Below are 15674 nucleotides of genomic sequence, written 5' to 3'. Positions count from 1 at the left end.
TTAAAAAAAAAGAAGTATTTTTAGTGATTTTAAATATTAAACTAATATAATACATTTTATTCCCTGTTACATATATCCCAAAAATAAAACATCAGTTGGTTGTTTTTTCATATCCCAGTCAGTGCCCCATGATTGATATATCAAAGGCTATGGTATGTGTTGTCCTGTCTGTGTAAAAGAGTATATAAAACATCCTTTGTTACAAAGGGAAAAAGATAGTGGGTTTCCTCATCGATATAATAAAATGTTTGACATCCAAAAGCTGATAAATCGGTAAACAAATTAATGTGTTTTTTCGTGGTGTCGTTAAAACAAATTTTAATGTTAACTTAATTTCATTGTAGATTCCAGTTGCTGACCTGATCAATATGAAACGGATTCATTCATTGGCTGGTTATTCTGCCAGTATCAGCATCACGGATGTGGTAAATTATATTTTAAAAAATATACTTCGTTAATATTACCCAAACCGTATACTTGGTTCTCATTTTGGAAAGATTTCATCAATACTGGCTTTTAATTTTCTAAAATAACAAGTTTTGTAACTTAAGTTCAAGATTATGTCTTTGAGTGGACCATCCATCCATCCGTCCATCCATCCATCCATCCATCCATCCAGATGTGATGTTGATCAAAATATTTTCCTGCAGTCTATAGCAAACAGTATGTGAATATTTCATTAATATAACATATACTGAGGATGTGTTTTTGTATTTTGGGTACAATGAATTCATTTAAGAATGTTTTTCTTTAGTTGCTAGTAATAAAGGTTTGTGTACATGTAATTATAGAAATTTTATAAATCTATAGTCTTCTGAAAATATATTTCTTTAACAAACCCAGTTAATACGATGGAAAGAGCTTAGTCTTATAGGGATTTTGTAGTCATAATAATTTTATTAAAATATCCTTTTCAGACTCACAATTGTACAGTGATACAATGTTGCTTGCATCAGTAGTGTTTATTTTAGCTGGAATGTAATATTTTCAAATGCCAATGATTTTTCTGTTGAAAGGGTCAGATCCAGTTGAATGGAAATGTGAATATATCGCAGACAGACATCCCGTTTCGTGGTGGGCTGTATTACCATATAGACAGTGTGTTAGCACCACCCGAGATGGGGGGTATCCTTCCCAACAGGTGTGACTTAAAGACCAGCAGACCGGTCCGGGTGAGTCTTCCTTTTGTGCCCATCGCCCCAAACCCCCCCCCCCCCCCGCCCCTTAATCCCCACATTAATGTTGTAATGTTGGACATACAGCATTTAATACATATACACATGTACATACATGCACACACACACACGCTCACTCATGCACATGTGCACACACACACACACATGCTCATGCACATGCATGCACGCACACACGCACGCACACACACACAGGCACACATGCTGATACACATAAACACACACACACTCACATGCACACACACACACATATACATATGCATGCACACGTCTGTTTAATCCATTTATCTATAGGCTTAGACATGCATCCATTAATCTGTACATTCATACATCCGTAAATCCCTCCATCCAATCATCTGACCTTACATTCAGCCATCTACCATTCAACTGTCCATCCATCAATCCCTCCATCCATCCATCCCTTCATCCCTCCCTACATCCCCTTCCACCTCCCTCCATCCCTCCACCCCTCTCTCCATCCCTCTATCCCTCCCTCTCTCCATCCATCTATCCCTCTATCCATCTCTCCATAGATCCCTCCATCCCTCCATCCATCCCTCCATCCCTCCCTCCCTCCCTCCATGCCATATATTTTGGTTCTGTCCGGCCTGTGAGAAAGTGCATATAAAATGTGTCTTGCTGCTTTATTGGTAGGAGTAGCCTATGTGGTGACAGTGGTTGAGATGTTATTAATCTAATATTCCTTTTTTCTTCATTCTCATTTAGGGTTCGTGTTCTGTGTGCCACGGAAAACTGATATGTCCAGGCCCAAATGATGTGCCCATGGTAAATTAGTAAGACTTAACACAGTGAAACCCCTCTAAACCGGACATCCTCGGAAGCAAGACAAAAAGTCTGGTTTTTGAGAGAATTGCTATTTGTTTAGGGTCCAATTTAGACAGGTTTCACTGTATGTATATAAAATGGTCTCAAACCAATTGTAAAGTTTGTAAATAGTTGAAAGTTTTGACATGTGTGATCATACTAAAATTTTGTAAATCATTTCGTATTTACTAACCAGTAATAAATATAAATAATATCTTGAAAACGATTCAATTTTTCATTCATTATGGTTAAATGTTTACCTTGGAAAAACATGCATAGGAACATTTTTTTATGAGTATATAAATTTATATATATCTATATACAGTGAAATCTTTCAATACCGTACCCTTTGTAAACCGGAAGTCTTCCAAAACCGGCCATTTTTTACAGTCTTTCTTTAAAAATCATTACAGAATATAACCTCTCTAAACCGGATACCTCTTATAACCGAACATTTTTGTTGGTCCCGAGGGTGTCCGGTTTAGAGGGGTTTCACTGTATATATATATTGATAGAAAGACGGACAGACAGACAGACAGACAGACAGACAGTCATAGACATAGATACATAGTGTACATATCATTTAAAGTGGTAACACTAAAATGCACAGGAACGTTTTTCCATGAGTCTATAAATATATATAATATATGTATATATACAGACAAACAAGGACACAGATAGATACTGTAGAATACTTTATTTTCGTTGGATAAAATTTTCGCGATTTAATGAAAATGGGTCAATTCGCTAACATTTATTTTCGCGAATCTCCCAACCCCCATCAATAAAAAAACGAAGTACAGATGATGATTAGATGTCAATAATTTTGTTTTAAAAACGGAACTTAGTTTTGCCGGTTGTTACGCTAATCTGTACAACTAATCCTACATGTACACACGAGTGCTATACACATAAAACAATAGTTTTCCTGCTTTAACCAATCAAGACTTTATTGTTTACAAGTTAATAAGCTTACAGAAGGTGCTTACCGCGTGCAGTTTTTCTTAATCCTTATAATTGTTATAAAAACAAAAACCGAAAACAAACGAAACGAAATTTCAAGGCACAAGCTACTAGTACTCAGTAACTTAAGTTTGATTGAAACAATATTTATTGCCGTCAGAATACTAGTTCAAAACGGTTTGTGATTGGCTAACAGGCCAAAAATATAAATAAAATTGTGAAACATCTGAACATAGCCCAGTCTGGATTTTTTGTAGTATAGTTGAACGAGAGTACATATTTTTATTTTTTTTTGTCGGCCTTTATAAAAAGTTTATTTTCGCGTGGAATATATTTTCACGAATTTCATTCATACGCGAAAAACGCGAAAATAAATTCCACGCGAAAATAAAGTATTATACAGTATATAGATACATACACATGTATCATTTAAAGTGGTAACACAAACAATTTGAATTATTTTATTTTTAATGCACTTAAACAATGTCTTTGACCTGTTGTGTGTTTTTAGGCCCAGGTTACCAGAGGATGTCGTTACTGGGTAACAATAGGAGGTCAATACGTCGCCCACATTGGTTGTGCCAGGATGTGCACGAGAACCTACACAGTATGTTTTTAGTGTTCAAGTTTTCTTCAGAGAAGTTTGTTTGTTTGTTTTATTTAACGACGCCGCTAGAGCACATTGATTTTGTATCTTATCATCGGCTATTGGACGTCAAACATATGGTCATTCTGACACTGTTTTTAGAGGAAACCCGCTGTCGCCACATAGGCTACTCTTTTTACGACAGGCAGCAAGGGATCTTTTATTTGCGCTTCCCACAGGCAGGATACCACAAACCATGGCCTTTGTTGAACCAGTTATGGATTACTGGTCGGTGCAAGTGGTTTACACCTACCCATTGAGCCTTGCGGAGCACTCACTCAGGGTTTGGAGTCGGTATCTCGATTAAAAATCCCATGCCTCGACTGGGATCCGAACCCAGTACCTACCAGCCTGTAGACCGATGGCCTGCCACGACGGCACCGAGGCCGGTCTCTTCAGAGAAGGTTATTTTGATGTTGGTCTAAGGTTTTAACATGTTTTCATAAATAGGTACAATCAGTGGCGGATCCAGAAAATCCATTTGGGGAGGGGGGGCAATGACATGAGGCAGAATGCCAAGGGAACTTTGGGGGAGGTTTGGAGGGGGGTGAAAATTAATATATAATAAAATTATAACTCGCAAAATTTAGGGGGGGCACCAGGCCCCTGCCCCCCCTCCAGATCCGCCTCTGACAGTATATGTATATATATATTACCGTGTCTTATCAGTACCACATCCTTGTCTAAATAAAACATTTTATTATATAGTAGTGCATGTAGCAGTAATACTGATTAATTATATGCCAAGTCTTGTTACTATTATTTGAACTGAGAAAGCAGAAATAGAATGTTTGACATTAATCTTTTGTCAATTACCATCACCCCCCAATATATAAATGTAGTAGTCAATATTGATTGATCTATAATTACATGTACATGTTGTATTGTATGCTAAGTTTTGTTACTATGTATATATATTAAATAATCGAGAAAACTGAAATAGAAGTTTTGGTATTAATGTTTTGTCAAAACCTCCCACACGTAATGAGGTAGTCAATATTATTTGTCTACATGGATTCTAAATGCATACCATAGTTATATTTTTATATTCTATTTTTTAATATCTATATCTTTTTTCTGTCTTCTTGAGACAACTATTGAATTTAGCTTATTGTTTCAGACACGCCGATGCTGTGATGGATTTTTTGGCATAGACTGTCTTCCCTGTCCTGGTGGGTTCAAGAAGCCATGTAACAAGCATGGAATGGTAAAGAACATTTTTGTCTCGCCATAACAAAGTCTTTTTTTTTTTTAAATCCCACTACCCCTTGAATTCCATCTTATTTTCGCCCGATCTGGCAACTCCTATCTTTCAACTTTTTTCATTGTCCAACTCCACATCCCAGTTCTTGTCTCACCAACCACAACAGGTGCTTGTCTCTTGTGTCTATTTGTGGCAAACACCTGTTATTTCCAATCAATTTTAGCTGTGGGCTTAGTCTGACCACTTCGGAGAGTGTTCAGTAGTTATGTTTGGCATTGTTAAGACACACTTGAAACCACCTACTATAGTCCCTTATTTTTTTTAAAGAATTAGATTAGTCATACATTTTATATCACGAAATAGTTCTTTTTATAAAATTAATTTAAAATTATTCCTTTAACGTGCATTGAGATGAGCGTCTGTTGATGGAACTATGAGTGAGACTTAGGTCAACAGAATTTTTGTTATTAATTTATTTAATTTAAAAATAAAATAAAATGAAGTAAAACATCACAAACAATTGATCACACTCCTAAACTAAAATAACTAGGGTGGGGTGAGGGGAGGAGTGCGGTAAAACTGGAATTGGGGAACATCAATATATGAACTTTTCCGTAAAAAGACCATCTTTAAAACCAAAATGGCAATTACCCCATTGCCCCATGACATCATGCATGATACACAATGTTAGTCTTTGTACTAGTATGCACATTTTGTTAATTTTATCATGAAACAAACCCTGTATTAAATTTGTGTATATATATTGCAAATAATTTTATCAAGGGCAAGTAATTAAAATATAGTTGAGACAGACTTTTTTCTTTTTTTTTATCACTAACTGAAAATATAGAAATTTTTCTCATCATCACATCTTGGCAATGAATGTAGAAATTGAAAGATAAATACATAGATCTCTTTATTTTTAGTGCAATGATGGATACTATGGCAATGGCACATGTTCATGTGATGATAACTTCATGGGGAGGTCATGTGACAGATGCTCTCAGAAAAACATGTTTGGACCATACTGTAATCAAAGTAAGTCAAAGATTTTTACAGTTCTTCGAGAAACGATCACATAAAATATAGGGGGTAGTCAGGGGTGTAAGGAAGAAGATTTTTGATATGTTTTTTTCACACCTCTAAATGCAGAGAAAAGAAATTAAAGAATATAATTTCTTGCATTAAAAGTAATTCCAGACAGGCGTTTTTGTCTGAAGAAAAGTACATGTAACAGATCACCAGCTGCTATTGTAAAAATGTTGCAGGTTTCCTCTGAACAATGTTGTCATAGTTACAAACTGTTTGACATCCAGTAGTCGACCATGAATTAATAAATGTACTCAAGTGGTGTCATTAAGCAAAACAAACTTCAACCATAACCAGAAATCGCAATATGTATTTAAAAAAGTATTTATCTGACTTTTGCACTCGTTTTAGGCAGGATTTGTTTCAGTCAGTAGAGTGTTCACCTGAGGTGTAATGGCTTTCATGATTCATCACTCTTAATGGGTTTTGTTTTTCCCATTCCAACCAGCCGCCCCCCCCCCCCCCCCACAATGGAACATCAAAGGGTTTGGTATGTGCTGTCTTATCTATGGGAAAGTCCATATAAAAGATTTCTTGCTGCTTTATTGTAGGCACAGCCTATGTGGCAGGTTTCCTATCTTAATATCTCGACACAGTGTCGACAACCATGTGTAAGACCAAATAGTTCTAATTTAAATGTGCTGAGGTGTCGTTTAAACACACATTCCTTTCCTTTATCTTCACTCATTCATTCTTTTCGTTTCAACTTATTTTCATGCTTATATTCAATTAAGTTTCAAGCATGCTGTCCTGGGCACACACCTCAGCTAACTGGGATATCTGTCCAGGATAGTGGGTTAGTTGTTAGTAGCAGAGAGAGAAGAGGGTATAGTGGTCTTACACCTACCCATTGAGTCATTAAAAATCGCTCTAGGTGGGAGCCGGTACCGGGCTGCGAACCCTGTACCTACCATCCTTATGTCCGATGGCTTTAGCATGACACCACTGAGGCTGGTTTTACCTTCACTCTCTTTCCTCACAGGGTCATTATTGGAAGAACTCTACTATATTTTATGGAGCAGTGGTGAATCTTTTAAGAATGAAAGTATCAAATTTGTATGTGACATCAAACCCCAAGGTTCCAGAATCCATGTGAATTGAGAGAACTTGTAGGATTCATCTCTCCCATTTCACTCAACACACACCTTTGGTCAATACACCATGTGATATGGGTTTCCTTGTCTTTGGAAAAGTGCATTAAGAAAGATATTTTGCAGCTAAATGTATACCAGTAGTAAAACATTAGGCTTCAGATAGTCCTCTCTCGATATATGGGAAACTACAGAGCACTACACACACACACATACATGCACATGCACTCACATGCATGCACACACCCACATGCATGCACATGAACACACACACACATGCATATTTTTCAATAAAGAATTAATTTACAAATCCAATAAAATTATGTTGAGAAACTCTTAGACACGATCACATAATAGTTCTGTTATTTTCGTCCTTGATCATTAGTTATCAGTTATCTCACTATATTTGCAAAGCATTAACATATAAAAAAAACCCCTGAAACATGAAAACATTTTATTATTACAACTTACAGTAATGAATGGGATTGCTAAGTATTAAAGGGACACACCCTAGTTAAGGCTAGTTGTTAACCATTACAGCGTTGTTTTTCGCTATTAAACCCATTTTTTCACAAATAAAATTGCACTTTACTTACATTTTATTATTTAGAATACACATTCCATTCACCTGAAGTGCTTTTTGGTAATCCTGGTAATCCTGATGTTTGTAAAACCACGAAATGCTTTTTTTGTATTTCTTAAAAAGCCGTGCGCACTCGAGAAAAAAACGTTAAGCAAGCGAGGTCCAATCTATTTTTAGAGGGAATCTTCCTGTGTAAACGTCACAGACGATGGTATACCACGTGACCGTTATCATTTTGGTTCGGTTTGTTTTATCGTGCACGGTTCGCGCATTCAACATCCGATTTGTTGTTGTTTGCTTGTTGTTCATTTGTGAGATTTTTCTTCACAGTTCGTGAAAATTTTCAGTAACAATAAAGTTCAGACAAGTAAGTGTCTCAATACAAAACGTTACAAACCCTTAAAACCAATAATTTTGCTAAGTCTTACGATATCTGGAGAGGGGATACAACCAGGACAGAACAGTTGGAACATGTCCAGGAGAGGTGAAAGGAACGCACCCCAAGTCTGTGAAATTTGTCGTGACGTAGGCATTGTTGTGCTTCGAGCGACATCTACCAGTGACATCAGAATACTAACTTTCAAAATTATTTCAAGCAATTGGGACATGGGGATTCCCATGGTATTTATCGATATAAAACCTGCTTTTTCACTCCATTTGATAAAAACATGATCTAAGTGTGTTACAGGTCTGTAGATTAACCAAATTATAATTTATTTTCGCTGGATGGAACTAGGGTGTGCGGCTTTAATAATTTAATTCGTCTGAAACTGATCACCTCCGCAATTCAATAAAATTATTTTAATAAACTATGAAAAAAGGCTATATTTCAATTTTATTATTTTTGTCTTTAATCATTAGATACCAATTTACTCATGATATTTGCAGTGCCATAATGTTTTTGTTTAATTATCCACTTGAAAGTAATGCCCTCCAAAAATTGCAGTTCTTGTCAAAATCAGCTAACTCTGTATGAGAGCAGGTCTTAATTTCTTACCATGATCAACAGATGAGTAACGAGAGGAACCAAAATAATAATAAAAATAAAAATGCTACAAGCTGTCCTGAAGTGAGAACTGCAATATGTTGGGTTTTTTTACCATGTATGTCATACAGGGTGGCAGTCCTGTAAATGAAGCAGCTGTGTAATTCTGTGGTCACTGATGTTACATTTTTAGCCAATGTTTTCATTTTAGTTTACCTGTTTTGTATTACTATTGCAACCAAGACTAGCTTGCTATTGTGCTTGTATCAGATGACCATAAAAAGCTATTTAACAGGTTACTAACTTAAAATTAATATACTTTCATGGTTATTTAACTGACCGTGACTGACGTTACAAAAAAGAGAAATTTTGGTAATGTTAAGTCATGGTTACTTAAATGACCACATCAGACAGGCTGATGGATTTTTATTACAGCATTATGTAGCCTATATATGAATATAATAGTAAGATGTTCTTTGATACAAAAGTATTACCTGAAAATGTTACGTCAGTCGCTATGGAAGTGCCCAAATACAGATTTTGTATCCTTAATCTTCCACTGATCTCTTCCCTATATGCATGCAGTGGTAAAGCACTCACTGATGCACCATCAGTCTAGGATCAAAGCCTGTTGGTGGGCCCATTGGGCTAGTTCTGGTTCTAGCCAGTGCTCCACTGTAACTGTCGTAACATAGCTTGTTGTATATGTACATGTACTATTCTGTCTGTGGAATGGTGGATATGGAAGGTCCTTTGCTGCTAGCCAGTGCTCCACTGTAACTGTCGTAACATAGCTTGTTGTATGTACATGTACTATTCTGTCTGTGGAATGGTGGATATGGAAGGTCCTTTGCTGCTAGCCAGTGCTCCACTGTAACTGTCGTAACATAGCTTGTTGTATGTACATGTACTATTCTGTCTGTGGAATGGTGGATATGGAAGGTCCTTTGCTGCTAGCCAGTGCTCCACTGTAACTGTCGTAACATAGCTTGTTGTATGTACATGTACTATTCTGTCTGTGGAATGGTGGATATGGAAGGTCCTTTGCTGCTAGCCAGTGCTCCACTGTAACTGTCGTAACATAGCTTGTTGTATGTACATGTACTATTCTGTCTGTGGAACGGTGGATATGGAAGGTCCTTTGCTGCTAATCAAAGAGTAGCCCATAGAGTGGCAGAAGTGGGTTTCCTCTCTCATTCTTTGTGTGATCCTCAGACATATTATGGTCAATGGTATGTGCTATCCTGTCTGTAGGATAGTGCATATAAAATATCACTTGCTACTAATGCAAAAATGTAGCAGGTTTCCTCTCTAAGACTATATGTCAAAATTACTAAATGTTTGACATCCAGTAGCTGATGATTAATTAATCTATGTGCTCTAGAGGTGTTGTTAAACAAAACAAACAAGCTAAAATCATCCCCCATTTGGGGTTAAACACTTGGAAGACATACCATAATCACATCTGTGAAATGAGTGAATCTCAGTGTATGTGACCCTTCCATTGAGCCTAAGTACTGGTGCACTCACTCTGGTTTGGAGATGGTACTGGGGAGAAAAAATATCCCCCATACTTAAGTGACCATTAGTATTAGCATGTTTCTTATTATAGAACCTCTTTTAACTCTGCAAATTTATTAAGTTGCCAGATCGTTTTTGATTCTGGTTGACTATAGAACAGACCTGCAGAGCCTACAATTACCTTCATTTTGTTTTTGCCATCATGAATCAGTGAGTCTGATTGCTGAAATTTAGAAAGTGCATTAACACGACATTGCCTGCACCTCTGGAGAATTAAGGCTAGAAAATCTATGTGTTTGTAATCATTATGATGACTTTTTCTCTCACAAGTGCTCGTAAACGACAGCTGACAATGACAGTAGGCATCGCAGGATCCACAAGCAGCGATTGATTCTGTCAAGAACGTGTTGCCGTTTTTGCCCCACCTGTCCAGAGTGTCATCTCCTCTCATTAGTATTAATTTTACTCAAAGATTTTGTGTTAGGCAGATAACAGAGATCAAAATCAGACTTGACATTGTTATGTATTCAGCACAGTCGTGAAAGTTCAAATCTTTGACAAGTCCAGAATGTCTTCTTATTTATGGGGATGTCACTTTTGTGACAAAGCTTGGAGTGCTTGGAATTCTTTCAAAGCAGCAAACTTGAGAATGGTTTTTTAAAAGTATTTTAAGCAAGTCTTTGGTGTGTGTTGTGGTCAAGGCATCAGACATAATGCTGATAGGTACTGGGTTCACAGCCCGGTACTGGCTCTCACCCAGAGTAAGTTTTAACGACTCAATGGGTAGGTATAAGACCACTACACCTCTTCTCTTTCACTAACAACTAACAACTAATAACTAACCCTCTGTCCTGGACAGACAGCCCAGATAGCTGAGGTGTGTGCTCAGGACAGTGTGCTTGAACAATAATTGGATATAATCATAAAAATAAGTTGAAATAAAATGTATTGGATGTCAAACATTTGGTAATTCTTAAGATGTGTGTGCAGGAATTTTAGCAGAGAAGGGTCTAGACCGTGGCAAGTGAAGTTTATAAGGTGATCAAGTCAGATAGTAATAGAAACCTTGCTTGAGCAGAGAGAGGTTGCAACTCCTGTAACCCTACCCTTGCACATGTGCCTATTCTGATATACAGTAGAATCTCATTGGGTCAAACTCGTAGAGTCCAATACACCGCAATGCATGCTTGAATCAATATGTTACACTTACACATTGTTGACCGAATGGTTTGGTCAAACTACCCGATGGGTCAAACACTTTCTCCATCACCGATTGGGTTCAGCCAACAGGATTCAACTGTATACTAGTAGCCTTAGAGGAAATCTGCTACACCATTCCAAGCAATTGCAATAAATTATTCAAATTGATTGTTTTATTTTGGTGCTGTACTCAATCTAATTAAAATTAGCTCCACTGGTTAATTACTATTACCTGTGGATCTAACAGCACCCCGTTGGAGCTCATGTCCAGTTGACCTTTCATTCAACCAATCAAAACCTTACTTGCATAATCATGCCAGTGATTTGAACAGAATTTGAAAACATTCGGGATTATGCCGAGGGTATATAAAATGATTCAGGTGATTTGCGAAGTATGCTGGAAACTAATTTCAATATAAAATTTTATATAAAATTCGTTTCAAAATGAAAAAAACAACAACAAAACTTGTGATGGTATAGCCATATAATCTGTTTATACTAGTATACAATCCAGAGTTTATTACTGCAATTTCCCCCTGCTTTTTTAATGTTGAAATAGACCAACAAGTTCGCCTATTGCATAAATAGTCTCGCCCGATATTTTTAGAATTTGTATGTTCCCAAATAACGCTATAAAAGGTGAAGTGTAATTGGTTGATATTTACATTTTTATTTATAGATGAAATGTCACCTGGACATGGGAGTCCACACAATGTTGTTAGATCTACTGGTAGACCAGTAGAGCTAATTTTAATCACATTGAGTGGGATTCAACTGTATAGTCTTAGAGGAAACCTGCTACACTTTTCTAAGCATTTATATAGTCTGTTTGCCAAACCCTAATTTTTAGTGAAACTTTGCAGTTCGGTACCCATAATTGTTCTTTGTGGTTTTTGCACCTTTGATGGGTACTGGTTGAGAATCTGGGGGGTGCAAACTTTGCACCCTTGAGCATTTTAAAATATTCAAGATGGCATCCAAGATGGCTACCAAAATATATAAATTGCAATATTCCGGATACTACATCACCTAGAATAAAACTTTTGAGGTCTATGACTTGGTTTTAAGGGTCAAGGAATTCAGTTTTAAGTGCCCTTAGCTAATCAGAGCATTTCACCATTATCTAAATCCAAGATGGCCACCAGTATGACTGTTAAACATGAAAATAGTTATTTCCTTGGAAATATTGGAAATAGCCAAAACAATCATGTCAGTGATTGGACATTATGGCTCATAATATTCATTTATAACAACACTATGCTAAATTAGACATTACATGATCATTTAAATCCAAGATGGCCACTAAAATAGCCATTGTGACAACAAATAACCATATATTACTTTCTAAATCAACCGTAACATAGGTTTTATATGGAATGACACATTTGGTCAGGTGGAATCATTGGCATAACACTTAATCCATCTGCTCTCAAGAGGTGGCCACTGGTTTATTAAAGGCCATGTTATGTAATGTTCTCTCTGCGGAGCACTCTACTATTGAGCTACATGTATCCTGCTCATGGTTTTCTTTTGAAAGTTAAAAGTTTGTTTTGTTTAATGACACCACTAGAGCACATTGATTTATTAATCATTGGCTATTACTGGTAGATGTCAAACATTTGATCATTCTGATAGTCTTAGAGAAAACTAACTACATTTTTCCGTTAGCAGCTCTTTACCACCGACAGGATAGCACATGCCACATTCTTTGATATACCAGTCATAGGGATGTTTGGGATGGAAACAGTCAGAGATATGGGTCCACTGAGGTGGTTCGATCCTAAGATACAAGCTCCTCAGCCTAGCGCTCGATCTACCCACTGAGCTGGATCATGCCCCTGGTTTTCTTTTGATGCAGGGCGGGACGTAGCCCAGTGGTAAAGCGTTCGCTTGATGCGCAGTCAGTCCCATCAGTGGACCCACTGGGCTATTTCTCACTCCAGTCAGTGCTCCACAACTGGTGTAACAAAGGCCGTGGTATGTACTATCCTGTCTGTGGGATAGTGCATATAAAAGATCCCTTGCTGCTAATCGAAAAGAGTAGCCCATGAAGTGGCGACAGCGGGTTTCCTATCTCAATATCTGTGTGTTCCTTAACCATATGTCTGACGCCATATAACCGTAAATAAAATGTGCGTCGTTAAATAAAACATTGCCTTCTTCTTCTTCTTTTGATGCAAATACTATAATACTGTATTATATATTTGTGTCAGTGTGCTATCTGAATGAGATACTAGCAATGGTGTGCCAAACACACATTACCACTACAGCTGCAGAGGGACATGGTTTCTGTTCCTGAACACAATTCTCTTGGGAATGTCTGTCTCTTAAATTAAGAGTCCAATAAAAGACCAAGACTCTAGGATCATCAGCTTAAATCATCCAAATATCTTTAAGTAAGGTATATCAATATAATATTGATCTTTAGACTATTAAGTGTCTCAACTGTTACAGCAAATTCAAGGGCATAGGCTGGTGGGGTGAGAAGGTTTGGACAAACCCCACCTCCATTGATCTTTAGGTCATTAAGCTATCTCAACTGTTATGGCAAATTCAAGGGCATAGGCTGGTGGGGTGAGAAGGTTTGGACAAACCTTCTCCCCCCAGCTGAAGCTAAAACAAAAGGTCCACTAGGTTCAGATTAGAACCCACCCTGGTTCAGACCATGCTATGCCCCAGAAATTCCACCAAAACAAATAATGTTTTGCATATTGATATGGAGAACCTTTTATCTGTTATCGTTATTTGAGTAGAAAGGGGTTGGAACTAAATGCATCTTTTTAATAATAAAAAGGAGATGGGTTGGTAAGAACAGTGCTAGTAGGCGTTATAGCAAACATATCTTAAATAGCTTTATTTGACTGCCTTTTATTTCTCGGTCCAGCCAGTGCACCACAACTGGTACATCAAAGGCTGTGGTATGTGCTATCCTGTCTATAGGACAGTGCATATAAAAGATCCCTTGCTGCTAATCAAAAAGAGTAGCCCATGAAGTGGCGACGGCATGTTTCCTCCCTCAATATCTGTGTGGTCCTTAACCATATGTCTCACGCCATATAACCGTAAATAAAATGTGTTGAGTGCATCATTAAATAACACATTTCTATGACTGCCAATTGGGCTGCTACTAGCGACAGCAAATAACAATAACACTCACAAATGATGTTCCTGATGTTATTCAATCGGTGCAAAACTAGCATAGCAAATGTTTTCCTGCTCTGTTTGGTCCACAGTTAACACAAATTGCCTCCATGTCATTAATATAGTCCCCTACCAGTCCAGCCAGAGGGGACTATAGGTTTTGTCTCTCTTTCTCTGTCTCTCTGTCTCTCTGTCAAGTTTGTCTCTCTGTCAGTCTGTCTCTCTGTCGGTCTGTCCATCTGTCCCACATATATTATTTTGCTCTTTTGTTTTGCTATGCCTCAAAATATTGAACTGAAAGTTTGTGTATAGCTTTATCATATACAGCTACATATCAAATTTGACATTTATGATGATTTGCACATTTTTGACAGAGGTCTATGGACCTTGAATTTAGGAGATAAGAACATTTATTAGGCTAGATGTAGGTAATATGCATGTTTTGTTTTATCAATACTCAAGGAATGCTCGTTCCTCCTTCATTCATGTAGAAAACTTTGTGTGGTCACCTTGAATATTTGCTATTTACTAACATCCAACAGTTTTATTACACGACACATCTATAGAGTTCTAAAATAGTTTTACGCCAATCCTAATTCTTACACAGCATAATATCCCAAACGGTATACACACATCTGAATGACGTATTTCCGATGAGTGGCTCAATTAACAGACCTAGAGAGAATGACAAGGAATAACCGCTCTCATATTGCTTTATAATTAATTGTCTTGTTTGTGCTCATTTGCATTCTTGACATTTTTGAGTTCCAAATCCATTATCCCACTCAGACTTGGATTTGTGTCAGTCGATAATGTGTGTCCGTTCTTTAAATCACAAGAAGGAAGGAAGCAGATGTTGTACTTAACGATGCACTCAACACATTTTATTTATGGTTATATGTTTAAGGACCACACATATATTGAGGGAGGAAACCCACTGCCGCCACGCAATGAGCTACTCTTTCCGATTAGCAGCAAGGGATCTTTTATATGCACCATCCCACAGACAGGGTAGCACACATGATGCACTGGCTGCAGTGAAAAATAGCCCAACTGACAGGGATCGATCCCAAACTGACCGCGCATTAAGCGAGAACTTAACCACTGAGCTACATCTCATCCCCTAAATGACACGAAGTATAATTATAAGTGGAGGATCCAGGGTCTCATTTTACAAAGCGATATTGGTGCTAGAATCACCTAAAATCACAAAGTTTGATGGCAGATCTCAGC

The 15674-nt window shown here is 37.4% G+C and overlaps 1 protein-coding gene across 1 annotated transcript in view; it reads left to right on the top strand.

Moving 5' to 3' along the window:
• LOC121368841 (stabilin-2-like) overlaps positions 1 to 15674 on the top strand; it is a 138038-nt gene that overhangs the window by 24703 nt on the left and 97661 nt on the right. Inside the window, exons 12-17 of the mRNA XM_041493589.1 lie at positions 345 to 425; positions 1017 to 1172; positions 1920 to 1979; positions 3493 to 3588; positions 4748 to 4834; positions 5758 to 5869. Of these exons, the coding sequence (XP_041349523.1) occupies positions 345 to 425; positions 1017 to 1172; positions 1920 to 1979; positions 3493 to 3588; positions 4748 to 4834; positions 5758 to 5869 (592 nt within the window). The remainder of the gene's footprint in view (positions 1 to 344; positions 426 to 1016; positions 1173 to 1919; positions 1980 to 3492; positions 3589 to 4747; positions 4835 to 5757; positions 5870 to 15674) is intronic.

This window comes from Gigantopelta aegis, chromosome 3 (genome assembly GCF_016097555.1).
Source record: "Gigantopelta aegis isolate Gae_Host chromosome 3, Gae_host_genome, whole genome shotgun sequence".
In the NCBI taxonomy this organism is placed as follows: Eukaryota; Metazoa; Mollusca; class Gastropoda; order Neomphalida; family Peltospiridae; genus Gigantopelta; species Gigantopelta aegis.
Note: the sequence above shows the minus strand (reverse complement) of the source record. Positions and strands in the feature narration are given on the sequence as shown.